Source organism: Pezoporus wallicus, unplaced genomic scaffold (assembly GCF_028554395.1).
Source record: "Pezoporus wallicus isolate ANWC-B61680 ecotype Strahan unplaced genomic scaffold, APGP_CSIRO_Pwel_v1 contig_11133, whole genome shotgun sequence".
NCBI lineage: Eukaryota > Metazoa > Chordata > Aves > Psittaciformes > Psittacidae > Pezoporus > Pezoporus wallicus.
This window is the reverse complement of record NW_026636583.1, coordinates 1,934,011-1,961,116: the sequence shown is the minus strand read 5'-3', so window position 1 is coordinate 1,961,116 and position 27,106 is coordinate 1,934,011. Positions and strand designations below refer to the sequence as shown.

Below are 27,106 nucleotides of genomic sequence, written 5' to 3'. Positions count from 1 at the left end.
GTCCTTTGAGGCAGAGGGACATCTTCTTCCATTTCAGATCTCTCCCAGAACCAATTCCCCCTTTTCCTTTCCCCATGCACCCTGGACTCAACCAAAGCCTCAAATGTGTGGCTAGAATTGGACTTTTGTGTTTCTAAGAAGACATTTGCATGTGAGAGGTCCAGTGTCCTGACTGCTGGCTGCTCAGAGCCACACGGTAGCTCAGCCTAGGGTCAGCTGGGGAGGATTCTCACTCCACAAGCACATAGAATGCTTTTTGGGGTCTCACTGACATAGTGGATGTAGATCAGGCTCCCTGGGGCTGCTTTGCCTGGATAGGGGGTCCTACCCCCTCCGGGATGTGCATGTTATCACTTCACCTCTCTCCCAATGAAAGGCAGTAGTGAGCCCCTCACACTGCTGAGGATGGGTGCGCTTCCCCATTTCCCTGCCCATCCAGGGGGGATAGCGGGGAGGGGAGGGGGTCAAACACACACCCACACACCCACCCACACCCCCCAGGGCCATTGTGCGGGGCCCCCGCGGATTGGCCGCCGAGTGCGCCGCAGTGATTTTGCGGCGAGGTCCCATTGGCCGCCGCTGCACATAAGTTTTTGCTCCGGACGCAACTTTTCCCAGGGCGGATGGAGTAACCCCACGGCGGCAGCGGCCCCGCTCCCGCCCGGACCCCCGGGCCACGGCTCCCGCCGCCTCCCGGCAAGGATGAAGCTCTGCGGGACCTTCCTCGGTTCGTAGCCGTTCGCCGGCAGAGTGGGGAGGGGGGGGTGAGAGTGTGGATGTGTGCTCCTGAGCGGTTCCCTCCCCTGTTTCCCCTCTAAATCACTCCAGCAGCTTAATTCTGCTCAAGCCACCCAAAAAGGGGGGGGGGGTGCGGACGCAAAAAGTCCTCCGTTCCCCCTTGTTTTATGGTGTTTTATCCCCGGTGGAAAGAGGTTTCGGAGCGTGTTTGCCGGTACCGGGCTCAGCTGTGAAGGGCTGGGGGGGTGTGGGGGGGTGGATGCTGCCGCTCCGGGGCACCGGCGGGGCTTTGTCTCCGCTGCTGTGGGTTTCACCTAACTACAAAGGACTGTGTGGGGAGGAGGGAGCAAATCCTGTTTTCTGCCGCTTCTGGTCACACTTCTGGGGGTGGTGGTGTTCGGTTTGCTTTTGCGTGTTAGTTTATTTTTATGCCCCACTTGCATATTGCTGGATAATGAAAGGGTGAGGAGGATGCCATTAAGTACCAAGTTGTTTGCTGCCTGCTCAGCTGAATGTGTTTTGGTGCCTGAATTAACCCGGGAACAAAGGAGTAAGTTTAGGGATAATGCGAGCAAAAAGACGGTGATTGCTCCAATTGTTCTTCGGGGAGAAAAAGAGCTCAAGGTTTGGGTGAGACAAAGGCGTTGCCTCTTCGGGAAGGAGCCGCCCAGATCGGGGGGAAGGGGCGCTCTGGAGAACGAGCAAAGGGTTATTAGAAGTTTTTTTTTGTGCCTGTGCATGTTGTTCCATCTGCCAGGGGCCTGTAGTGGGCAGGTTTCTTCGCAACCCTTCAGCTGTTCCATATACAATATTAATGCTGGCCATTTCTATTCGGCATACAACAGCACTAATTGTAGTCTGAGGCATTAAGGCAGTCAGCCCATCTGCATAGAAGCTTTCAGAAAGAAACAAGGAAGGGGGGGGGAAAAAGGAAGAGAAATCTTTCACCCCCAGCTGGTAACCGGAGAAGTTGGTGCCAATTACAAATGCATAAAGTTTGAGATCTAATTTGCTTTGAAACGGCCTCAAAGAAGCCAGCGAAATGCAATGTGGTGGGTTTATGCCTGTATTTACACAAGCAAAAGCAGCTTTATTTTGAATAATCTCAAACTTGAAACGCTTAATCTGAAAACAGGAGCAGAGCAGGATTATTATTATGTTTGTTAATAAATTGCACGGGGATGTGTGTGCGAAGTTAATCTACTTTTACAAACCCTTCTGGCATTCGCTTCTGCAGGGGACAGGCAGGCAGCGACCCTCTTGCTCCTGCCTCAAACAACGCGAAAACATGAATATGTATTAAATACCTCTCTGCTGTGCGGCTCCCATAGGGAAGCGGCAGCTCTTCCCGACCTGGGACCACACAGTAATTATTTCCTCCCTGGAAACTGCTGTAAAGTGACTCTGGAGAGGTCAAAAAACCCCCAAATCCCCCCCCAAAAAGGTTGCAAGAGGGGGATGAGCGGTGGGGTGGTGGGAGCTGTCCGCGGCCGTGGTGCTGACCCGCATCCCACACTTGGCCTTGCTTCCCCTTCGGGCTCCTCCAGCGTGGGGATGGTGTATGTGTGCCCGGAGACATTCGGGCATTGAGGAGGGATCTGGGGGCTGTGAGATGGGAATTTCTGCCGGCCGATGAAGTTGGAGGTGATTGGAAACGGTGGGTCCGGTGCTGGGTGTTTGCAGTGTTTTGGAAGGGTTTGAGGGGAAGGGGAAGTCTGAGTTTGGGGACAAAGAAACACCAAACACTCTCTTGCAACCCAGAGCTTAGGTGAATGGTATCAATGCCGTCAGCTGCCTTAGGGATCCTTGGTGAGTTGCATGGTAATAAATGCAATGACAGTGATAAAAATTAATATGTACTAACAGCTGGAGAGGCACAGGTATAGAGCCATAGAATCCTAGGTTGGAAGGAACCTCGTGGATCATCTGATCCAGCCTTTCTTGGCGAAGCATGACCTAGACTAGATGTCCCAGCACCCCATCAAGCTGAGTCTTAAAAGTGGAATCCACCACTTCCCTGGATGTTATTCCAATGGCTGATTGTGAAAAATTTTCCTCCTGTGTCCAGATGGAATGTCCCCAGGAGATGTGCATATTCACACGCATGCAGTGTGTGTGTGCACATAAATATGTGTGGAAGCACGCAAGTAAACATGCTTCTCTCCTGCCTTCTATCCTGTCTATTGTGCTTTTGTTTCTCAAGTTTTAGCATTGTGTCTCGAAATGAAGTAGTGGTGGAGGGGACCAGGCAGCATTGTGAGCAGAGAGGAGCTGAGTCCACCCAGCCCTCCCTTTGATTCTATCGTGGGTGCAGAACAATGGAGATGCGGTGTAGCACCAGGCCTGCTGCCTGCAGATAAGAGTTTAATAGAATTTCTGAATGCCAAAGGTTTAGGATGTAAAATATCCCTGTCTTTCGTGGTGTGTCCAAAGGAGATAGAAAGCGGCTTTTCAGGAGTACTCTCTGCTGAATGCTTCCTTTATGTTAATGGTCTAGGAGCACATCAGGCTCACAAGGCATGGAAAAAAGGCATCCTAAGAGTCTCCAATGCTGCCTCAACAGTTTAAAACTAGTACTTCTGTCACCTTCTCCTCAATAAAACACCTGAGATGGGGAATTGACTCGCTCCCCCCTGTTGTGCACCCCAGAATGGTCTGTGGGTGAGATGGGCTACACGCAGCTCTTCCAACGGCCCACACTGCCAGGCAGAAAGCTCCTAACACATGGCCTGAAAGCTCAGGCAGCTTGAGAGGTTTTTTTCCCCCTCCCGACTGTGCTTCACGTGGCCTGGGCAGGGGTGACCTGGAAAGGGGTGGTTGGAGCTCTCCTGCAGCTCTGGAGCTGGAGTTCCCTGCAGGAGAGCCCATCCCCGGCAGGATTCAACTCTATGCCAGGCTCTGCCTCTGCTCTCTGAGCTCTCTAAAGGCTCCTGGGGTTTCTATCCATTTGTGCGCTCCTGCACCTTTTTGGAAGCCTTTATTAAGATGACGGTAAAGTCTTAATCATCCCAGTGATGCTGGGGATGGTGTGAGGGTGCAGGGAAAAGCACTGGGTAGAAAGGTGATCACCCCCTGCCCCCCCCATATCCAATGGGGCTGCCTGTGTGTTCCCTGCTGCTTCCAAAAAGTTGTAATCCAAGTGCTAATGCTCCTGTCTGGCAGGGGACAGGCAGGCAGAGGGGATGTGCTAATGCCCTTCCTGCTGCATGGGGCCGGGGTCTGTCCCCAGAGCATCCCTCCAGCTTGGTGAGGGCTTTCTCCTCCTGGGTGGCCAGCTCTCCACTGAACAAAAGCATAATAGTAGCTCCTGGAAAGTGATGTAATGGGAGAACACACACTTCACTTGCTCAGAACCAATCCCCAAACTATTTTAGTCACAGTTTTCTTTTAGGACTTCTCCCTGTGTTATTCTCCTTCCCATCACAAAGTCCAAAACGTAACCACCTGATCCTCAATCCATCTTTCGTGGGGTGAGGTGATGTCTGCTGGGGATATAGTCTGACATTTCTTATTTAATTTTAAGGGGAGGAGGAAAAAACCCTATTTATATACCTTTTAACCACTTGCTTTTGAATATGTATATCAGCTAATAGGCAATACTTCCAGGTTCGTAGAGGCGATAAATTTCCCAGTCTGTTCTTTATGGTGATAGGTCATCTTCCTAACCACCAATAAATATTGTAAAGTACTTTCGCTGGAGCTATGCTAACCCAGGGCATCTGTCACTCGCTGCTTGCTGCTATTAGGAATTATTGGGCCGTACCACGCGCTGGGATGCGCGGAGGGGGGGACACACACGCCACGGTGCTTGTCGCCGTCCTTTTGTGTGCCTGCTATCAAAGGAGCCCCGAGCCTTGTGCATATTAATTATGAATCAGCTCGGGTAAAATCCTTCACCTTCTGCTGGGGCTCGGGGAGGGGGAGCAGGAGGCAAAAGGGGCCGGGAGAGCCCCAACTCTCGGCGCGCTCCAGTCCGCGGCTCCATCTCTCTCTGCCTCTCTCTTTGATGCTATACTGTAAATTTATTTCACCTCGGAGAGTAAACAGATATATTGCAACCCCAAGGGTTCATGGGTAGTGTATTTACAAAGGGAAGGCGCAGCAAGCCCCCTCTGTGCCATTTCCATTAATGAGAGCGGTCATTAAGTAAATGAGACATTGCCTTTAGCAGGCTTAAGAGTTCACACACTAAGGAGTATCAGATATTTAATTGACACCAACAACCCGTCTTACACGCGTGTTACTGGTGTAGGGAAGTGGGCTGCCCTCCAAGAACTCTCCCCCCACAACCTCCCCCATGTAAATTTCATGATTGGTTTCCGTGATGTCATTTTGTAAAGGGGCAGACAATAGCTGTGGGGAAAGGTAAGTCAATATTATGTTCTTTCGCTGACAAAGGCAGATAACGCTGGCTTTTTTCTTTCCCTTTTTTTTCCCACCCCTCTTCTTCCCCCCCCCCCCCTTCCCTCCCCTCCCTTGGATGGAGACCGAGGGGAAAGGCTTTTGGAGCGCGCAGTCGATGTAAACAGACGCAGGCATTTCTCCTTTAGAGCACGGAGCCTGGCTTGTTGTTTGGAAAACTGCACCGGAGAACCGAGGGGGATTTTCCTTTTATACCATGATCATCACGCTCCCAGGTCCATCTTTGCTCGCTCGCTGCGAGACGCGAGTGGACAGGATCCGCTTCTGACTGGAAAGAGGTTGAATAAGATGAGAAAGGAGATTTGTTAAAGGGGGGGGGGTGGTGTTGTTGGGGGGGGGGGGAAGGAGAAAAAGGAAAGGAGAGGAAAAAAAAAAAGCACAACATTGCCTTCAGCCGGGAAACTTTGTGAATCCCCCTGGAAGAGGATGCTTGCCGGGTGTGTGGACCGCGAGCTCGGTGGATGCTCGGCCGGAGGGAAGCGTGCGCGGGGTTAGCAGAAGACGCTCCGGCGGAGCTCTCGGAGGTGCTGATGGCGGTGTGGGGCCGGGGCTCCGCGTGTCCCTCTCTCCCCCCCACCCCTTCCCCTTCTCCCAACCCCTTTACTACGGAAACTCCAACCCCAGGCTGCTGTTTCCCACTCCTCGGGCTTTGGGGAGCTCTGGATGCATGTGCGGGGCGCTGGTGGTGCCCGTTGGGTCTCCTGCTTGGGGTTTGCTCCTGTCCCTGGCAGACTCCTCTTTATTCCTCCTTTTATTTATCTTTCTTTTTCCCCTTTTCCCCAGTACCACTTCAGAGTTCTCTATTTATAGCAGCGAGGACCAAGGGCCGTGTGCCATGTTGGTGGATTTCTCTCTATACATTGACCACGACTGAAATCTGTGGGTTCTTATTTTTAGCTGGGAAGAGGCTTTGCTTGGCTAATCTCATTATCAATTTGAGCAAAGTTTTTGTTGTTGCTGCTGCTGTTCTGTGGGTGATTTTTGGGGGGAGCATGGAGGGAACTGGGGTCCTGAGGAGGTGTTTGCGCTGTGATTGACCCTGCTGAGTTTGGCTGAGTTTGGGGTGCAGTTTGCCGGTGGGTAGGACAGACCCTCCCTGGGGGGGGGGGGGGGGTATCAGTACCCTAGGGGGCTCAACCCATACAAAGGGGTGGGTTGAGGGGTTCAGTCCCTTTGGAGCAGGGGCTTGCAGCACGCCAGTCCCACCTGGAGCAGCTGTAGGGCAGGGGAAGGGGCAGGCTGCCCTCTGCCCCCTGCCATCCCGGCTCCCCCCAGTGCTGTTGAGTCCCTTTGCCTTGAGCAGCCACTGAAAACAAGTGCAAACCCTCAGTTAAATCCTCACCATCGCCCTGCCGCTACTTTGAGTTATTTATTTCTTCTTTCTTTCCCTTTCCCTCTCTCTCGTTGCCTCATCTGCTGTTATTATCAGCCTTTTCCATATGGCCACTTTAATTAATGGCAGACAAAAGGGGGTTGGGGGGGGGGGAGAGAGAGAGAAACCCAGGAATTAGAGTTTATAGTTGGTTTGTCTCTGATGCTGTCATAGAAACCAGAAGCAAAGATGCCGCCTTTCCACTTCTTTGTATGATCCTGTTTATTGTTCCCGAGCGGCGCAGATTGGAGCAGGCGCGTGTTGTGCAAAGCGCAAACCATCGCCCGCTGCTGCGGCCCGGGCACAACTTGTCCCCTTCTCCCCTTCCCTTCCTGCTTTCTCCTCCCAAATGGGCAGACAGAGGAAAACTCACTTTTGCTCATTGTATTCCCTTCCTGTGAGTGCTGCAGGGGGCTCTGTGGGGTCCCCACCGCACAAAGGCGAGAAGAGTAGGAAAACTCCACAAAGTTGGGTTTATCCCTTCCCTGAGAGCAGGCGGGAGCTGCCTCTTGTCTCCCGGTGGATTTAGGGTCTGTGTATCCCAGAGCAGCAGGTCCGGGTCTGCAGCACAAGGGGACCAACCCTGGCTGTGGGTGGCAACTCCCCGGGGGTCCCATCCGAGCAGGCAGCTTCTGCTTGTCCCCTGCACATCCCTGAGTAAGGGGCTGTGATTTCCCACCCCAACAGCAGTGCTTGGGGGGAGCGGGAGCATCTCGAGCTGTAGGAAAGCCAGGAATACAGCTCTCAACCCCTGCGAGGAGGGGGGGTCTCTGGGGCTTGGCACGACTTGAGGGGTGTCCCGCAGTGGGACAGTGCTTCAGGTCAATGCCAAGGATGGCGTTGGTGGCTCTGGGACAGGGGTGACCCCTCTGCTTTGGGCTGGGAGTGAGCAAGAATCCAAACCTCCCCCTTCCTTCTCTCCCCCCGTGGTTCCCGGCAGTCGGATGCTGAGGGCAGGGCTGACTTTGCAAGACGTAGTTCAGCGTCAGAGCAGCTGCCATCTTAGCAGACAGTGATAAAGTCCCGTGTCCCCCCCACCCCGTTCCCCTCCCGGACATGTGGGCTTTGGGGTGATGCTTCCAAACTTGGCTTCTCCATGGGGCACGCTGCTGCTCTTGGGCTGTGGGGGAGCAGCGCATCCTGAACTGGGCTGAATTGAACAGCTTTGGAGACTGGGAATACAAACTTCTCCCTTCCCCAAAATCCCACGTTGATTCTGCATCAGTGCTTGGGGGTAGGGGGGTGGGCAAGTGGGTTTATACTCCTGAGCCCCCCAGAATCAGTGCAATGCAAAATGGTCCCTATCTAGTGAGGGATGGAGCAACCTGGGGATGCTTGGTTTGCAAGGGGTGCCGGTGTCTGCCTCACTTGAAAGCCTGGGGGACCCTGTGCCCCCCAAGAGCAGGGCGAGGAGGGGGAAGCAGCAGGTTTACAGTAAAGGTTGGAGTGTGTGTGGGGGAGTTGCCACGGCTGGGCCGGGCTTCCCAGAAGAGATGAAATGAGCCATGTGAAGGGGGGCAGCTGGGGAAGCATTGCTGTACTGCTAGGAGGTCAGGTGGGAGAGTTTAATGGCAAAGAGGGGGCAAGGCCCCATCTCCCCTTTGCTTTGTGTGCGTGTGTTGGGCTGTAAATGGAAGGACTTCTTTTTGCACTTGTGACTTGTGTAGCTTAGTTGCTAGAGCTCTTTCCTTCATGACAAAGAACATCTCCTGTCGTCACTTTACAGCCGTTCCCCCTATACATGGGAGCTGAGGGTGGAGAATCCACGCTGTAAACTTCCAGAGCTGAGAAGCCATGGAGTGTTGTTATTCTTCCCCCAATAAATCCCTTCTTTGAGCTGTTTACTTACGCCGGTTACTCCCTGGCTGTGCAGAGGAGGATGCTGACAGCAGCAGGGAGGCTCAGGTGGTCCCGCATTCCAGGTTTATTTGTCTTTTTAGGACATAACCCCTTTCACACAGCCACTGTAGGGTTATCAGGCTGGGATTAATTCCCACCCATGCTCTCAGTTCCCAGGTGTTTTTCCAGCTTGGACAGGGAGAAGTTGCTGTCAGGAAAACTCACTCTTTCCGCATCTTTTCTCCTGTCCATCTTTTCCATCTTCCTCGCCTTAAAATATTCCTTTCCTCTGCAAATATTCTCTATTGCTTCTGAGGCTGCTTCTGTTTGCAAAGCAGAAACTTGATCCTGCACCTAGTCCTTAGAGAGAAGATCATGGTGTGAATGGAGAATAGGGATGATATGGATATGCCGTGGAGTTTCTGGGGTGGGAGAGATGCCATAAAATACCTTGCTCCTGAGGTGGAATGAGATTTCTGCTCCGGGATCTGGGAGCCAGGAGTAGTGGCAAAAAGCAGGGCTGGAACGTCCCTTCTGCTTCCTTCAGAGATGGGAGGGAATTCTGTCACCCCATCTCCCTGCAAATCTGTTCGCCAAGGAGAAAAGGAGTTTGTGTCTGTCTGGAAGAAGGAAGTTTCCCCTCTTGGCAGGTTAATCCATTGAAGGGAATTCCTGGAGGTTCAGCAGGGCTGAGTTGGATTGGCTCTTTGGGATGGGGCTGGGACATGGAAGGTGAAGAGCAGACTCCTCCGGGTTCAGGTTCCATGTGTTTCCCCTGCAGGGCAGCAGCAGTGTAGGGTGGCTTCTCATGGCTTCTCAGAGCTGCTTTGCTGCAGCATCCTGTGTGTGTGTTTTAGTGCTATGGGAAGCGCTGGAGGTGGGTCCTGAGATGAGGACATCTCGGGCATGAACATGTATTGAATACTTATGTCTAAAGACTGTAAATATGAGAAAAACACCTGAATAGAGGAGCTCCTCAACATGTTTTGTGGATTTTCTGTGGACTCTTTTATAGGAGGCAGAAGCTGGAGTTTTAAGGAAAAAAAAGAGCTAAAAGAACTAAAAATACAGCACAAAACTAGTGTTTTTCTGTTGTTGAGGTTGTTCATCCCCACAACAGTTCTGGGAGGCCTTGCTGTGGTTTTGCAGGTGGGGATGGGGAGGCAGAGCAAGTTTCTGGGCCAGGAAGGTCCAGACTAACAGCCTGGGATCTCAGTGTGAAAAGTTGGTCCCTTAGAGCAGGACTTTACCATTGGAGCGCCTGTATTTTGAACATCACTGCCTGCTTTTTAAAGTGATGCCTCTGTGCTGTGTGAGTCTTTGGTGAGGCAGAGCCTGTGTGAAACTGGTCCAGCAGTGCCCAGAGAGACTCAGCACTGGGAGCTGTGGCTGTTTTCAGGCAGACCCAAGAGGGTGAAGGCACACGTGGCTCTGGCTGGGTTACACATAAGAGCAGGGAGAGAATAAGGGGTGTGAGTGTGGCTGGGGCTCCATCCCACCTCCCTGATACAATCAGAGCATCCTGGTCTGTCGAGGTTCATATGCGACTCAAATGTCCCATGTGTTTTATAGCAGTGAGGAAATGAAGTGAGCTGCGAAAGCTTGTCCAGGGAAGGGTGCGAAGGGATGTCAGGAAAGGGGAACAGTGAGTTTCCAGGCACAGCTTGGTTGACGATAGGGTGGTTGGGATTCCCTTGTCCTCCCCAGCAAGTGTCAGTCTTGGAGCAGAATAAACTGCGATGCTCTGCAATGCTCTGCTTTTCATTTTGTTTTGGTTTAAAAGCCCCGCAAAAGATAAAAAATAGAATTTTCACCTGAATTAAAATACTTTTGATCTTTGTCTTTCCTTGAACTTTTTGCTTCAGAGAGAATAGATTAATAAACACTTTCAAATGGAAAAAAACCATCGTTTGGAAAGGACCCCCTTTTATCTTTAACACAGCTTTAACGCTAACCTGGCTATAAGCTGGCTGTCCCTCGGTTCCTTTTGTCTTGCTGGTTTTTATCTTAACGCCAATAAATGCGCTTTTATTGTGATCATTCTGGTCTTTCCTGGTCACTTTTTATTCTTTCCCTCTTATTTTGAAGTCGGAGCATGGAGGGGAAAAAAAAAAAAAGAAATAAAATAAATAATTGCAATGTTATTTTAATCAGCCCAAATGAAAGAGCAAATCAGAGCGAGCATTTTAATCTGCCCCAAGCAAAACTGCCTTGTACATCTGTCATGTCGGGATTAGTGGAACTCTTTAAAGAAGCTGAAGACTTTTGAAACAAAGTATTAAACATTTGTGACCTGATTTCCATTCTTACAATATTCTCATTAAGAAGGGTGCAGGCTGGAAGACATCTGTTGCCTCCTATTTGTTTTAAGAATATTAAAGAATAATAAGAATATGGGATGAGGGGGTGGGTGCAGGAAACGTAAATGTTAATATTTGGAGCTAAATCTCTAAGCTGCAGTTTGTCAAAGTGATTCTGTATCTCACTATGGGCAGGGTAGGGGGAAAACGCAAGTCTTGGTGATGCCCCTCAAGGGGGATGCCCTGTGTTGCTGGACTTGGTCACTTTAGGCCGTTGGTGCTTTAGGCTTTGCTGTGGCTGTGAGCTTTGGTGCATTGATAGTGGAGATTCCTGGCAGAAAATCTAGTCTTAAATGAAACCCCGGCGGAGACGCAGCCTTAAATTGTACATAAATACAACTTCTATGTGTGTGGCACCTGCATGCGTTCAGTGCTGCCTTGGATCAGCCGGAAAACAGAGTAGGAAGGGAGAGAAAACGTCCTTCCTGGGTGTGCAGCTTGTGTTTTGTTTGATGCTAAGGCAGTTAAAGTAAATGGCTCAGCTTGGATCCCTAAGGAAGAGAAAAAAGCCAGGCATGTGGTCGGTAAAGTACTTGCTGAAAGAAGCCTTCCCCTGTAACGTGGGTATATGGTGGAAGAGAAGGTTGCTGTCGACTGCAATCTTTGCATCTTGTTTATGCTTGCTGGGTAAAATATTAACTAAAGCATCTGAACATAAAGTTCTGGTGTGAAAGAATATCAGCAGGGGAGAGCCATATGGTGCCAGCCTGCTAACAAAATACCAAACGCTGGAGATTCCTTTTTGCAGAAGACTGAAAACTCTCGTTTCCCATACATAATACATGAGTTCGTGCCTTTGATTACTCTAAACATTAGTCCAAGCGGCACAGGCGTCTCTTTGGAGCTAACACAACTTAGGGCACGCAGTTCTCTCCCCCCCCCCCCCCCTCCCCTTTCTTTACATAAAAGAAATCGATGTTGAGCTGTTAAGATACAAATATCCAATACGCTGTAAGACAATATGTTTCTGAAACTGCTGCGTAAGCTGCCTTTCCTCTAGTTAAATATAAGCTGCTGTAGAGACTCGGGTTTCTTCGTTCTTCCATTTGAAACCATTTGGCAAGTGCGTGGCTCTCCCTAGGATGGCACCTGCAAGCCGGGGCCGTGCCTGGTTTAGGGAAGCCTTTTGCTCCTTGTGGATCAGACCCGTTTGGTGCTGAGGACCGTAATCGTGTCTGAGCAGCAGCTCGTGGGCGCGCTTACCTGAAGGCTCTCTGTGAGCCAAGCAGTCGGGTGCATTCCACAGCAATGGGTTCAAACCCCGCGTTAGGAGGATCCCCTGGTGAATGTTCTTATAAGGTACAAGAGGAGGCTCTGGGGGAGCTTTCATGCACACGGTGTTTAAACCCCACGGTACTGCTGGCAGAGCGGGCAGGTGACACTGAGCGCTTTGCATTTCTTTTCTCTTCAACAATCCCTTGAAGCCCACAGTTTGATGGTGAATAACCCTGCCCTGCGCTTGTCGCCGGGCTCCCCAGGAGCAGCTTGTTAAGGTCTGTGATGAGTACCCAATTACCTGTGTGTCAAAACACCCACCTTGTGCAGAGAAACCACCCCAACAGCTGCCTTGCCTCAACCTATGTTTCAGAGTCGGAGTTGCTCCCTGCTCCTGGTGCTCTCCAGCTTGGAAGAGGCAGCTCTGAGGGGTGGAAAGGGATGTCTGTCAGGCAGCCATGGGCTTGGGGCCGAAGCTTGACTTTGAGTCGCCTGTTTTAGCTCTTGGACATCCAAACCTTCTTGGAAGAACATCAGGTTTAGCATTTAAATGCAGAATTGGGCTTTCCTCTTCTGGCACTGGCTCTTCCCATTCTGGCTGTACCGGTGATGGGATGGAAATGAAGTTGGCTGAATGTCTGGTGGACGTTTTGGGGCAGGGAAGGGTCATGTCTAAAGGGGAGGCTGCTGGGACAAGCGAAGGTGTTGGACGGGCTTTGAGAGAAGCTGCCTAATTTCAGTAAAGTGCTTTGAAAACCCTCTTGGAAACGGGGCTTGATGCCTAAGCAAGAGGCTTCCTGTAGCATGTGTTTCTAGGCATCATAAGATGGTTTGGGTTGGAAGGGGCCTTAAAGCTCCAGTTCCAACCCCCCTGGCATGGGCAGGGACACCTTTCACTAGACCAAGTTGCTCAAAGCCCCATCCAATCCCCAAAACCCAAGTGTCTATGCACGAACGAGAAGACAAATCAATTCCTTTCCCTGGTAAAGGCAAAACATCTTTCTTTGTGAGAAATCCAAGGCCTTGGGTGGGTGATATTCTGGCTGAAGTTATCTTGGGCGAAGTTAGCCCAACTCGAATGGCTTTGCAGAGGGGAAAGAAACTCCATGCCTCTGAAAGCTGATGTGGCCATGAGCGCGCCTGCAGCCCCGGCTTCTCCTTCTGTTGCATACATCTCTCCTCCATAACTGTGAAGCTTTGCATCTAGCAAGCTTCTGGCAAGTGGAGTTAAAGGTTTGTTTGTTGCCCTCAATATTTTGATGTAATTAGTCAGCAAGCAACTTGCTGCTTTTGCCCAGAGAAACGCTCTCTCCAAGAATGGAAGAGGCAGAGGAGGATTAATGGCCTTCTGGAGAGAGCTGCTCCGTTTTATTTGTACTTAAAACAACAAGTAAAAATAGTGCCTGGGAGCAATGTGGTTGCTTTAAAAATACATGACAGTCTATACAGTTAACTTTGCCTGCAGTGTCTGAGGAGCACGGAGTTGTCAGCTCTTCTCCTGTATCCCCTTAGTAACTTTGGGCTCCCTCCCATTGCTGGGGTGGCAGGTCACTGTGGAGCAAGCAAAGTGGCTCTGGCAGGTTGGCTGCCTCCCTGCTGTGCAGGGAGCATTGTGAGGAGAGCCAGGACACCCCTGGAAATGGGAGGATTGGGAAAAGAAGGATTTGGAGTAGAAACTTCCAGCTTATGGGAGAGGAGCTAATCCTTGGCTGTGGGCTCCAGGGAGTGAGCGCATCACTGTGGGGGGAACTTGGCTTTCCTGGCTTGGTACTGGGACAAACCCAATGTGTCTGGAAGTGGGGATGAAGGCTGCTCTGCTCCAAGAGTACTACTCATGGGCACACAGCTTCTGCCTCATCCCTCCTCCTTGTTGTCCCCATTTCATAGTCATAAGCCAGCGCAGGCTGCTGTTGGAAGGACAGGAAGATATCACTTGGCTCTTTAATTTCAGTCACACGGGGTCTGCAGGAGCACTAAAAGCAGTGCTATAAACTTCACATATTTGATGATTCTCCTTTTCAAGCAGGTAGTGCACAGCAGCCACCCCATTCAGTGGTGATAACCCCAGGGTTGGGGGGACGACTGTGACCTTACTGCTGGCAGGGTAGAGGCTCCTTTTGAACAAAGCCATCTGAAGGGTCAGCTAAACTGCCCCACTTCATGGTGGGCAGCGTGGTACCCTATGTGTACCCCTGCTCCGGGAGCCTTGGCATGGCAATGGGCTTCAGTTTGAGCTTGCTGAGCCCATGCTATGTAAGGGGAGGCTGGTGGGGGGCTGAGAGCCAGCAGGCACTGTCTGGTGCTGCCTTTTACCCCAGGGGAGTTGCTGCTGCACGATGATCTCACCTCCTTTTATGCCTTATTGCTTCTGTCTCTCTGACTCCGTGTGACACACGCTTACGTGTCAACTTTTCACTTCTTATACGGCAGCGGAGAGGAAAGGCTTGGTATCGTAAAGACAAGCTGGCAGCTGGGAAGTAGCCCATTTAGTCATCTAACTTTGCGTCACAGTTGCTGCCAGCCTCTTCCATGGCTTTTCCTGGCAGCTTCTCCCTCCTCTGTTTGACCTGGCTTCACACGTGGTAGAAATCCCTATCCAGAAAACCATCTGCTTGAGTAAGCGCTGCTGGACCCTGGTCTATAGGGAAGAAGGGTTTGTGTTGCTCAAACACCCCTGTGTGCCCAGCTTGGCCTTCAGGCAGAAGCAGTGTGGGGTTTGCAGCCTTTGTGGGTTTAGGGTGAGGTCCCAGAGCAGATTCAAATTCACTTGTGCTGGCCAGCTGGAGGTTTACCTTTCTCTCAATGGCTGTGAGATGCAGTGATCTAGGGGGGTATGGGAGCTGAAATTCCCCGAATCATAGAATATTTAGGGTTGGAAAGGGCCTTAAGATCATCTAGTTCCAACTGTCTGCATCATCTTATCGTTGCCCATTCTTCAACCACCCTCCTCATCGCTCATCTTCAGGCCCCAGCATCTTAATGCTGCCCCAGAGTCCCTTTGTACAGCACAGAAACACTGTGCACATACACACACGACCCTAAAGGTCTTCTCCGAGCACCTCGGGTGGGGAAGGGTATCCATGTCCAGCACTGGCAATGCCAGTGGTCACGCTTCTTGTGCTCACCCCAAAACCTCTGGGACTCTCACGGGTTGGTTTCCCTTCCTGAGGGCTTCTGTGTTTCAGCAGGAGCATGGGAAGGGTTTTACAATGCTCTTGTAACCTCACCCAGAGCCACCACCAGGTCATTCCCTTTGGCAGCAAGGAGCTGCTTCCTTCCCACTGGCCAAAGGCATGGTTATCTAAAACCATCTCTGAAAACTCATCTGCCCTGATTTCTCCTGCTGGTGTTTCCACACACGAGCGCCATGGAGGGTTTCGATTTGGTATGAAAAGTAATTATGACTGGGGTGCAGTTTAGCAGTTGTGTTTTACGGTGCTGGTAAGGTTAAAAGAAATAATAATAATAAAAGAAAGCCTCAGCCAGAGTAACTGCCTGCAACGTGCTATTTGCCTTTTTAAGGAAATACTTCTTTGAGACAGCTCGGGTGAAAGGTCGGCATTTGCATATAAATGGAAAAGAAAGTGTGTGATGCTGGAAGTTACATCTATATTATTTTCTCAGCAGTGAGCTGCCTTTGCGGAGATTAAGGGACGCGGTTTGCATTTGGCTCCTATTGAATAGAGAAGGTACCAGGAAAGCCAAATTAGAGCCAAATAATGAGGGGAAATGTGCAAGAAGAAAGAAGCAGCATCCTGTTACTGGGAGATGCTCTTCTGTGTGCCTGGTGTGTTACATGCCTCTTTGCACACTTGCTGGGCGCACGCAGATGAGTGCTGCTGAGCAGGGCTCCCTCTGTGTGCACATAAGGATGGATGCTGGAGATGAAGCCGGTGGCAGGAGTGGTCCATGCTGTGGGTAAGCCTGGCAGAAGGGAGATGCTGGCACTCATCCTTCGGAAGTGATAAACGGAGGCTTGCTTGTATTTTGTTTCTTATTTTTAAAATGTTAATATTATTACTGTTATTATTAATGATTATTTTTGTACAGGTTCAGGTATGTTTGGAGGGGAATTAATCAGCAGCTTGTACGAAGTTTCTATTGCAGTAGGAAAACACACTTTGGGCAGCTCTTAGAGGCTGGCAGTGCAAAGGCAGGAGGCTCTGGGGTCTTGATGTTCTCTTGGAGAGGGTCAGCATAACCTCAGCTGGGGAAAGATGGGATGCTGAACGATGTTCACTCTTTAATCTTTCTGATCAATATACTTAAGAACAGTGCACAGGCAGCAGTACTGCTGTGGGCACACAGCACTTCTTCCTCTCTTAAAGACTGAACAAGTGAAGCAAGGATGGAAGGTGAAAGCCACCTTCTTTTGTCTCTTCTCCTGTGCAGGATGCTTCTGCCACTTTGTAGAGCAAGAAAAAAGACTCTAATAAAACGTCTTGTTAAGTGGCCATGAACACTGGAGCGTGAATATTGCTCTTAATGAGGAGAGACTGTACCCTCATTTGCTTCCTTTGCATTGTAGGTGCACTGAGGGCTTCAGCTCCTTTAGTTCTGGGTGATGGAGAGAAACAGGATGAAATGCTGGTCCTTCCCTAGAGCACTTGGACTCGGGGTGCAGAGCTGCTGGGCAGAGATGGAGAGAGGGACCTGGGGGAAGGATGGCAGAGCCACAGCCACAGGGGAGTGTGGATGCCAAGTCCCATGGCAAGGTGATGTGCATCCCTTAATTCTTGTAGACCTTTAACCTGCTGCTGAACCCCACTTTTGAGGGCTTTGTTCCCTCTCCAAGGGTTCTGGTGCTTCTTCCCTTCCTATTGCAACGTGCTCTCATGCTTGGGAAATCTGACTCTTCTTGTGATTAAACCAGTTGCTCTGTGTCCTGTGCCCAGGGCTGTGGGGAGAAAGGATGATTCCCTTCTCCCAACAAGGACATGGCAAAGTGAGCTTAAAATCATCCCAACGTTTCAGGTATCGCAGGGCAAAGCATGAGCTGGCACGGCTGAGGTGGCCACATGGGCTGACGTGGCTGCTGATGGCGTCAAAAGCAGGATGAGCCAAGAGGGGAGGTGGCATGGGGCTGGGAAGGAGGACATGAGTCACTTGTACCTCATGTGGTGCTGGGAAGGGAGCTGAGGTGGGGGATGCTCCCTGGGCTCACCTCCTCTCCCAAGACATGTGTCCTTGGCCACACAGTGCAGCAAGGCATCACCCAGCTTTTTGCTTTGGCTACAGGGGACATGGCTGGGAATGATGTGGGGATGAGGAGCAGCAAGTCCTGGGATGCAAGAGCAGGATATGCTGGGTTAACATGGTGATGGAGATGGGAAAGGGAGCAGCAGGAGATGGAATACTTGGGTAAACTGCCCTGGAGACCAGCCAAGGGCATATGGACTGGGATATACATATCCCTTGTCAAGGGCAATGGCATTTTCAACTTGCTTCAAATAAAAGGAACCTGGTCTAGTGGAAAGGGTCCCTGCTCGTGGCAGGGGGTTGGAACTGGATGAGCTTTAAGGTCCCTTCCAAACCATTCTATGGTAGTCATGGGGCCAGGTCCCTGCAGCTTCTCCCTAGCTTTATAGGAAGAAACTCGACATGGCTCCCCGATTTCTCCCTTTATAGACTGTAAACTCAGTGGGTCTTGTCAGCATCAGCTCTGCAGCTGAGAGCATCAAAGCTCAACATCTGCTTGGTGATTGCCAAGCTCCTTTCCAAACAAGCTAAGGACAAGTACCTTTAGGTCCGCAAATGAACACCCCGCAATCTAGCTGGCCATGCTACATCTCCCATCCATACATCCCATCCTAAGCGATTATTAAATCAAATTTGCTGATAAGTATGAGATGTAGTATCTATTACACAGCTGTTAAACCTCAATTAATATGTTTTAATGATCAGTCGTTTGCTGTGCAATACACAATTAACATCCAGTATCAGATCTGAAATTAAATGCATGTTTGGGAAGCTAAATCTGAAGCCCTGAATGTCGCTGTGCCACGGTAAACAGTGGTAATTGCGTTGAATAGACAGTATTTCTGTGCCCTGAGAGGGGCTTAAACCAACACTTCTGCCATCAGAAGAGGATGGAGGAGAATACCTAACGTAAAACTAGGTTTTGAGAGGGTTTTGGTCTGGTGTTTGGCTGTTTTAATTCATACGAATGATGGGGTTCAAAGGGTACCCCTGATCCCTGACACTGCTGCTGTATTTGCTCTGAGCCTGTGTTGTCTGGTGGGACACTGAAAGACCCAGCTTGTTCTCAGGCACGTTGTTGCTGCCTTAACACAGAGTTCAGCTTTCCCATGGAAAATGTGCCTGCAAGAAGAGGAAGAGAAATCTCACTCCCTTTTTCTTGCACTTGGGGGAGCAAACGAAGACTGATTTGGTTTCCTTCTAGTCACTTAGTTTAAATACTCGGTGAAATGGAAAGCAAAGCCCACCTGAGTCTGCTTTACACCCTGAGTTGTGCGTGTCCATCCCAGCTTTCCTGTTTGGAGTTGATGAGGGTTTCTGAGGCTTCACAGAACTTGCTGTTTCACGCCAGGGTTCCGCACATCTCAGTGCATCATTCCACCACTGACCTCTCTCTGTAGGCATTTCTGAAGGAGGGAAGGGGACAAATTGATCCAAGGTTTGGGAAAAGAGCCTCATTTGGAAGAGGACGCACTGATGTTGTGGTGGGTTGTCATAAATGTTGATGGGGAAAAACAGCCTGTCTAGTGAGGGTCCTCTGTGTGTGGTCCAGTCCTGGCTAGGTGGTGGGTACAAAGGATGGAGCGGATTTCCTTTGGGATGTGAACATCAGGCAGTGATCCATAGTGACCTAGACCAGCTGAGCATCCAGGTTATTATTCATGGATGCAAGCGCTCCTGACTGTGAGCTTTCGCGTCCCAGCTCTGTGCAAGGAGGGGACCTCAGGATGTGCTGAACTGCTCCCCATGGGGGGAAAAACTTGCATTTAGGGCAATACCCTGCATCTCCTCTTGGGTGGCCCAGGGAGGGGTTAAAAGAAGTGTCCTTCCCATAACCAGTGAGCTTCGTTTCTGCCGAACCCGGGGTGCAAAGGGTACAGCCAGCAGTGCAAACTGATCCTCTCCAGAGACCACATGCATTTAAGCAGCAGGGAGCAGAGGAAACCTGACTCGTGTATTGACGGAGCTGCCTTGGCCATCTGAGCTGGGCTGGGCAGAGGGACAGGAGCAAGCAGGAGGGTGCTGAGCTGGCATGGCCAAAACCCCTTTAGCCTGGCCAAGGCTCCTAACCCCAACACACAGCCCCTTCCCTCCTCTTGCTCACAGGGATGAAGGTGTGGAAGGCTGGGGCTGGCCCCGTGGCAAGGACAAGCCGGCATCTCGAGCCAGATTTACCATGGCAGCATCCAGAACTCACCCTTAGTCTATGACTTAGGTACACGTAAGCTAAACAGGCCCAGAGGATAAATGTGTGTATGTGTTATGCTGTTTTTAACACCTCAGGGTTGAATCTTACCATTTCTCAGCCTTTCAGAAATCTTCTAAGCTATCTTTAGGGTTCTCTTGCATCCAGGATCTATTGTTTCTGCAGTTTAACCCACTCTCTGCTCCTGCCTCCGCTGCATCCCAGAGAGGATGCTCCTGCTTTAAGACGCACCAGAGAAGGATGCTCAGGGAAAGGCTTCAGATAAGCAGGCAGGCTGCGCTGCCCTATGAATATACTATGGAAGCATCTTTATTTCTTCTTATTTGATGCCTTTTCCTCTTCTTTCCTCTTTCCCTTTGTAGCTTCTTCCCCACATTTTGCTTGGTTTCATCAGCTGCCTTGGCCATCTGTCCCTCGCTGCGCCTTTTCCTCAGAGCTTCTCCAGAGCAGAACCATGTTTTGGCATCTCTCGTATTGTTTCACAGCCCTGTGCCTTTTCTTTGGGTCCAGGCTGGAACAAGGTGCTTCAGACAGGGTTAGGAGGGAAGTTTCTAATGCAGAGGTTTCTCCCATAAAACCTGGAAGAGCCCCCCCCAGGTCTCTGAACAGTTCTGCTTTAGGATAAATACACGAAGGTGATTTTCATAGTTACTTATCTTAGGCACTAACTTGGACTGGACATCACCATAGGACTGAATTGTCCCAGACTTTCAATGTACTTATTGCAAGAGCACGCTGGGACATACCGGTTGTTCCTTAATGTCTTGTAGATGGAGAACAGACACAGGCAGGGGAGGAATAAATTCCCTAACTACTCTCTATGTATTGTCCTAAAAGCTGCTTTGCTGCAGAGCAGATGGAAAGTTGCTTGGCTGGTGTCCTACACAGTCAGCAAGTTATCCGTGGCTTAAACACCCATCTTCTCAGGCTTCCTTTAGCATGTGTGAGCCTTCTCCCTGCTTCCCCTGTCTTTGAGATCACCCCAATAAAGAAACATCAAGTCAAGGAACCTGTTCAGCAGTGGAAAGGAAACCTCTGCCCTGAGCTCTTCCCCAGGCTATTAGCAGCCGAGGTGAACGAGCCTGCTGGCATGTGTGTATCCCCTCACGTTGGAGGATGCTCTCCTTTTCCCTTTGCATCAGTGGTAGATGAATGGAGCCGGGCTTGGAGAGCAGGCAGTAAATTATTCAGTGCTCGGTGCCAGAGGGAGCTGCAACGTGAGATGCCAGGGGGAGGCTCGCAGCAGCGGTGCCCGAAGCAGCAAAGATGCTGGGGGCCTGGAGGCCACAGTCTGGAGGCAAATGGTCACTGTGAGAGGTAACTGCGCAGCAGGGAAGCTGTGCCGTGTGCTCCTGTGCCATGGCAGCTCCTCCGTGCTGGTCCAGCTGCTGCAGGGCCAGTATCAGCCCCTTAAAGGGGTTTGGAGTTGTATTAGATGATGCCCCATCCCTGGCAGTGTTCAAGGCCAGGTTGGACACAGGGGCTTGGAGCAAGCTGCTCTAGTGGAAGGTGTCCCTGCCCGCGGCAGGGGTTGGAACTGGGTGAGCTTTAAGGTCCCTTTCAACCCAAACCAGGCTGTGAGTCTGTGAAGGGAAAGAGCCCAAAATCTGCTTGTAAAATATGCATTTCCCACAGTATTTCCCCTTGGATAGAGGTTCCTCTCTGCCTGCTCTCCCTTGCTCCCAAAGCAGCTCTGTGTCTGAGAGTTTTAACTTTGAGAGCCTTGTTTTGCACCTTCAATGCCTATTTCTGTAATGACTCACTCCCAAAATACTGATGTCACACAGGGCTGTTGTGGGGACCTCCCTGTGCTGCCAAGCTAATGTGTCCCATCCACCCCCATAGATGTGCAAATGAGCCTTAAGAGGACAGTGTAAGGGACAAGCCCTTTGCCAGGGGCACAGGAAGTCTCCTTGCCCAGCCCATTGGTGGCACTGTTAATACTCTGGTTTCCAACTGATGACCAAGCTGAGCAGCATTCAGGGCAGGCTCAGGGCGCACAGTCCTCAATGCGTGGGGCTCTTGGCCTTAGCAAGACACCCTGGGGTGCTACTGAGGGCACGGAGACCCTCAGGCAGGATTTGTATGGCCATTAAAGAAAGCAGGCAGGGAATATCTATTGCTCTGGTTGAGGCTGCTGATGGGGTGCTGGGCTCCCGCTGTGTCCTGACCCTGTGCTCCTCTTCCCCTCCCCAGAAAATGAGTTTCGGGGTGAGCTGCTGAACCAGAGGTGGACCTGTGGAGAGAAGATCAGCAGCTGCGAGGGAGCCGCCAGCCTGCACGGCGCACGCATCAAGGTGAGCAGAAAGCATCTGGGTCCCCCCCCAGTGTGTACTTGAGTGGGGTGACCCCCTGCCACAGGATGCGCTGCTCCATCCCTTATGCACCAGGTGGTTCCTGGGGGATGGAGCCTTTCCGGTACCCAAAGTGATGGGCAGGACTTGGAAGTCTCTGTCTCCTTCCTACAGCCAAACCTCCTGTGTGGTGAACTCGGGGCTTCCAGCTGCCAAGATTTGGCTTTGAATCCAGATATTTAAATCCTTGCCTTCCTCTCCGGTCCCATCCTTCAAGGGCGGCTCAGATCTGGGTATTTAGGTCAGTCCCAGGCCTGTTAAAATGGGCCCTTTCTCCAAGGCGCCGGCTGGTCGGAAGGAGCCCCTTGTACACCAGGTGAAGCTGTGATGCCTTTGGAGGAGACAAGGGGGGCATTCATCCCCACCGGGACCCCGGCAGCTCCTGGGGGCTCAACAGAGCTGCTCATTTACTGCTGCAGCTGTGGCTGATGAAAGGGGTCCAGCCAAAGCTGTCAAACCTCCTGGCAGATTCACTGCCAGCAGATTAGGAAGCTTTAATTAAGCATAGAACTGCGCTGCTCGCTACGCAAACAGCACATCCTGTCCCATTTTGGCCTCTCGGTAGTAAGGCACCATCTCGGACCCACCTGGGTGCTGGAAGAAGCCCTCTTTGGGTGACCGATGTTACTGATGCTTCCTGTATCCCTGCATAAACCGAGCGCTGGGAAAACCCCAAACCAGCAAAAATCCATCCTTAAACCTCATCCTTCTTCACTAACAAGCTGTCAGCTGCAAGCAGGTGTTGCCAGGAAAGCCCTCACCTTCTTAGAAAGCAGAGTAAGCAGTTGTTGCTATATTTAAACCCAGCTCAATTAAGGCTTTTCTATTGAACCTGCCAAATAAGCACTTAGATTAGACTTAATGAGATTGTTGTATGTTAATAAAGCAATGATTATAAAAGGTAATATTCCTGGTACCTGGTGCTCATCTAGTGCTCTGCCTCTGCCAGGCACATAGCTAATATTGACTGTTTCTTGCTGCTTATCTGTATTCTAACACAGTGACTGGCCTGGGGCACCAGGAGGAGGTGAGAAGGGGGGTTTGTGAAGTGGGAGGGGAGAGTTTGGGAAGCTGCAGCTTTTGGGGGTGGCAGCGCTGGTCCTGCAAAGCATTCAGAGTCACGTTGTGGGATGCCAAGGGTACACATGGGCCTGATCCTGCGCATCGCTGCCTGCACGGCTGAGGTGCGAGTGAGCAATAGAGGAACTCTGGTCCCTTGTTATAAAAGCAAAATTAAACGTGAAAGGAAGAGGGATGGAGGAGGCTTTGATAAGGCTATTGCCACCCCTGTGAGCAGGTTTCCCCATGCATTGCTTTAAATCCATTTAGGCAAATTAAACAAGATTTCTCTTCAATCAGTGCAGCAACATATTTATTTTCTATGTTTCCCTAAAATCCTGGTAGAAGTTAGGATAGTTTAGACCTGGATACTCTGTGTGTGTGTGTGTGTGTAGCCCTCTTGCCTCATGGGGAGGAAGAGGGTCTCAATCCCTCTCTAACCTTTGGATCTGCACCATGTGTACACGCTTGCACTTAAACACAAAAATACATATTGTATTTAAATACAGCTTCTTCATGGCAGTTACAGCTCGTAATCCACAGGATGAGCAATAGTGAAGGACAAAGGGATGTGGGGCATGGTTACTGATTTATCTTTTGCCTTTAGAGAAGTCCAGGCACGGGATAAAATTTCCCGTGATGGGTTTGAAATGGGATCTCTGGAGAGTGCTGGGGAGAGGCACTCAGCGCACAGAGCCAGCTGAGACCATCCATATGGATGCTCCTGGATCATGGTGGCTGATGGAGGAATGAATCTGCTACCCAGATATTCCCTCTCTGCCATGGTGAGCTAGCTGGGGGGGGTACTGCTAAATAGCAGGCAGGCTGTTGCTGAAGCCTGCCTGCTGTCAGAATGGGGAGGGCTGATGCTGATGGGGCCACCACAGTGTCCTTGCCACGAGCACTGGCTGCTGTGGTCCTTGGGGATACACACGTAGCAATCACCTTGTATCGTGCCACTTGAGGATAATCTTGGGGAAAAGGCAGCTTATTGCTGTGCTTGAAAACAATGAGGCTGAAGAACTGTGATATTTGTATTTCCTACCCCTCCTCTTCTGGCCTGAGAGCTGTTTGCATGTATGGAGCCACTTTAGGCCTCTCTGTGTGTTAAACAGGGTTTGGATTGCGCGTCGTAGCGCTTGCAAACAGTCAAGGGGAAAGTAGATGTCAACTTAAACTACTGCATGTGAAATCACCCCAGCCTAACGCTGCGGAGGCACACGGTGCAGCTGCGGCTGTGTCAAACGTGATGCTGGGGAGCATCTCTTCTGGTCTGCTTCACTCGCGCAGAGGATGCCTCTGCCATCCCTACAGAGCATTACTGCTCGGTAAGCACTTCACTTGGAGCACTGGGCTCTTTTTAGGGTAGGAATTGGACCCTTTCTGCAAACACCAGCTGACAGCACGGCTGCAGGAGGATGTTTGTGACACAGCTGGAGTGCTTAATGTGAGGTGGGCACAAGCTGTGGGTTTGCATCTGAAGAAGCGGAGGCAAAATCCTCCCCCTCTGATTCCAAGCCTGAAAACGCCACATGGGGTGTCCTTTTCTGGAAGCAGCCAAAGCAAAAGGCAGGTTGTGGTTTATTCAGCTGAGGACGGGACTCACAATAGGTGGAATGTCAGAAGGGTTTAAATCAAGCAGCAAGGGAAAAACGTAAAGGAAGAAGGATAAAGAAAAAAACCCTAACCTGAGTGTGGTTATAAAATAGCAGCTGGGAGCTACCATGAGCCTTTGTTATAAGCAGAAGCAAACTCCTGATCAAGGGTATTTCTTCCTCCACCACCCCTTATTTATTGTGCTCTTAAAGGTGGATTCCTCATGGGGTGGGGAAAAAAAGCCTCCAAAAAAGTAAAAGCAGAGGGAGGTGAAATCAGGACAAATTCAAATCCATGGTCACCAGTCAGTGGGTGCTGAGGGGCAGTTGTGCTGCCTGGCTATGATTTGCTCCATAGTCCACTTCCACCTGGGGACTTGCTCCCTTCATTGCCTGTGCTGATAAAGTGATCCTTGGGTAGGGAAGGAGCAGCAGACAAGGGTGCAGATTAATCTTCCCTGGTGAGAACTTGGAGTCTGGGATAAGGTTGGTGATGGTGATGGTGAAGGTTTCTCACACAGCATCCTTCTCCCTTCCCTTCCTTCATCCTGGCTTTGAACCTAGCCCTGAATCAGGGCTGTGGGAGGTGGATGTTCTCACTCTGCCTGGCCAGGATAGAATAGTGCTGGTGGGTCCTGCCTCATTAGGGTGTTCAGCACTGCCTCCTCCTTTAGGAGCTACAGAAAGGGCTCTTTGGACCTGGAAGAGGGGAAGGACCAAGCAGAAAACCACTTCTCAAATATTCTGTAGGAAAAATGCCATTTCTCCTGGCATTTTCCTCCTCCTGCTTTACCTGCTGCGAGGCCAATGTGAGTTTTGCTTTTCTAACTAAAAATAGAGGCTCTGTCTGTCCGTCTGTCCTCTCGAAAGCTCAGATGCAGCTTCCTGCAAATGGCATCTTGCTGATATTCACAAATAAGCACGGATGGAAGCTCTGCTGCTTTAGCTGTACTAAAATAAACATTCCTGCTGATTCCTCACCTCCCTTTGTCCAGCTGAAGGCTTTTTCAGCCTGTTTATCTTCTCTGAGCTCCGTGGTGCTCCTGAATACATATGAAGTATTACTGCTGACCGTGGGGAATTTCAGCATGGCCCTTAATGGTGTATTTGCATAGAGCTATCCAAGCCCGGGCACACCTGGGCATCAGTGCATGGAAGGCTCCAGTGGTTTTATATTAGCACCTCAGTTTTCCATTGGAAATGTGTATTAAGATAAGAAAGAGGAAGAAAATATCAACCCTGTAGGTACTCCATGAAATTAAACTTCAGGTCCGTGCTGCTCTTCTCACACTGTATCGCTGTAGTTGTGGCAGCGGAGCAAGACGTCTGCTGTAGAAGCAGGCTGTTAAAATGCACATTGTGCTCAGGTTAAACTGGGCTTTGAGTTTGTCTGAACCTCACTGGTTTAGATTTGCAGCTCTGGGACGTCATCGGTAGAGTTTGTATTATGGTTGTGTGGGGAAGCTCCTCAGCACAGGGTGAGAAATAGCTCCTGCACCCAGCACCTTTAAAGAGGAAAGGAGAGGAAAAACAGGCACCCAGAGATGAAGCGATGTTCTCAAGGTTACCCTGAGTGTCAGTGGCAGAGCATTGAGCTGAATCCTGAAGCAAGGACTCTAAGACACAGCACAGAGTCCTTTCCCCTGCATCATCCTGTGGTTGACGGGTTAGGAAACCTGGTAGGTGCTTGTTTTGTTTTAGATAACCCAGTGATAAGGTGGAGGAGGAGCAGAATAAATCTGTCTTTTCCTAGCTGAGCTAACCCACTCTGAAGCTGGCATGTGGCAGCAATCATTTCTTTGCAGGTTTCCTTTCAGATTGCTTTGTTTTCCATTCAGAGTTAAAATAATAAGAGTGAAACCCAGATAGCTCCTCAGCCCGGCTATTGTGTGAGCAAGAGAGAGAGAACAAATGAAAATACCCTGTCAGCCTCCGAGACTGCAAACATGCACTGTGTGACCTGAAATTTCGCATTAAAACGATCTGTCTAGAGGGCTCCTCGCTGAGGAGGCAAACAATAAAGGACAGTGGTTTCATGTAACCTTCATGCATCCGAGCCCGATAACCACAGAGGCTCCAGAAGCGCGGTAATGGCCATGTCAGTTAATTTAAGTTGCCTGGGAGGAGCAGGGGCTGAGCTCAGAAATGGATCTTTTTCTTTTTTTTTTTCCCTTGGTATTTGTGCACTTTGGTGGGGAATGGAAGTTTTCTGCCTTTCTTTAAAGGATGCTGTTGGTTTAAGCTGAGGAAAGGAGCCTGATGGTAGGAAACGGAGTCTGGGAGCGCACAGCGCACTCCATCGCTCCGGTGCTGTAAGCATAACATCAGCACACAGTGGTGGGGCTGTGTCAAGTTCTCTAACCAAGTTATGGGGTCTTCCTAAGGGGAAAGCCCCAATAATTAATATTTCTGCTGCTTTTTCTTTAAAGGCTGCTCTAGGCACCCTATTTGGCTTTTCCATCCTCGGGTCCTTGGTAAGGTTGGGTCCATCCCTACTTTAGGTTGTTCCTGTCCCCTTGGCCATGTAGAGACTTGCTTGTGCTCCTGTATTAGAATCATAGAGTTGTCAGGGTTGGAAAGGACCTTAAGATCATCTAGTTCCAACCCCCCTGTCTTCCCGGTGTGCTTGGTGCTGCTTTGAAAGTAGTGCTCAAGGCAATGGAAGGAATTGCTTTATGAGGTGCTGTGGGTTTAGTGAGAAGCCTGGATCCGATACCTAATTCATCTAAAGACAAACATGGCATGAA

General features: G+C 50.5%; 1 protein-coding gene across 8 annotated transcripts in view; it reads left to right on the top strand.

The window, feature by feature from the left end:
• The first annotated feature begins 596 nt into the window (after positions 1-596).
• MYT1 (myelin transcription factor 1) overlaps positions 597-27,106 on the top strand; it is a 59,305-nt gene continuing 32,795 nt past the window's right edge. For 4 of the 8 annotated variants that reach the window (XM_057400911.1, XM_057400910.1, XM_057400909.1 and 1 more), the window contains exons 1-2: positions 597-727; positions 21,548-21,648. In XM_057400911.1, coding sequence (XP_057256894.1) covers positions 703-727; positions 21,548-21,648 — 126 coding nt within the window. In that variant the 5' untranslated portion in view covers positions 597-702. Of the gene's footprint in view, positions 728-4,848; positions 5,104-5,219; positions 5,439-5,532; positions 5,685-21,547; positions 21,649-27,106 lie in introns of those variants that run through there. The other 4 variants (XM_057400912.1, XM_057400913.1, XM_057400914.1 and 1 more) reach the window with 4 other exon arrangements.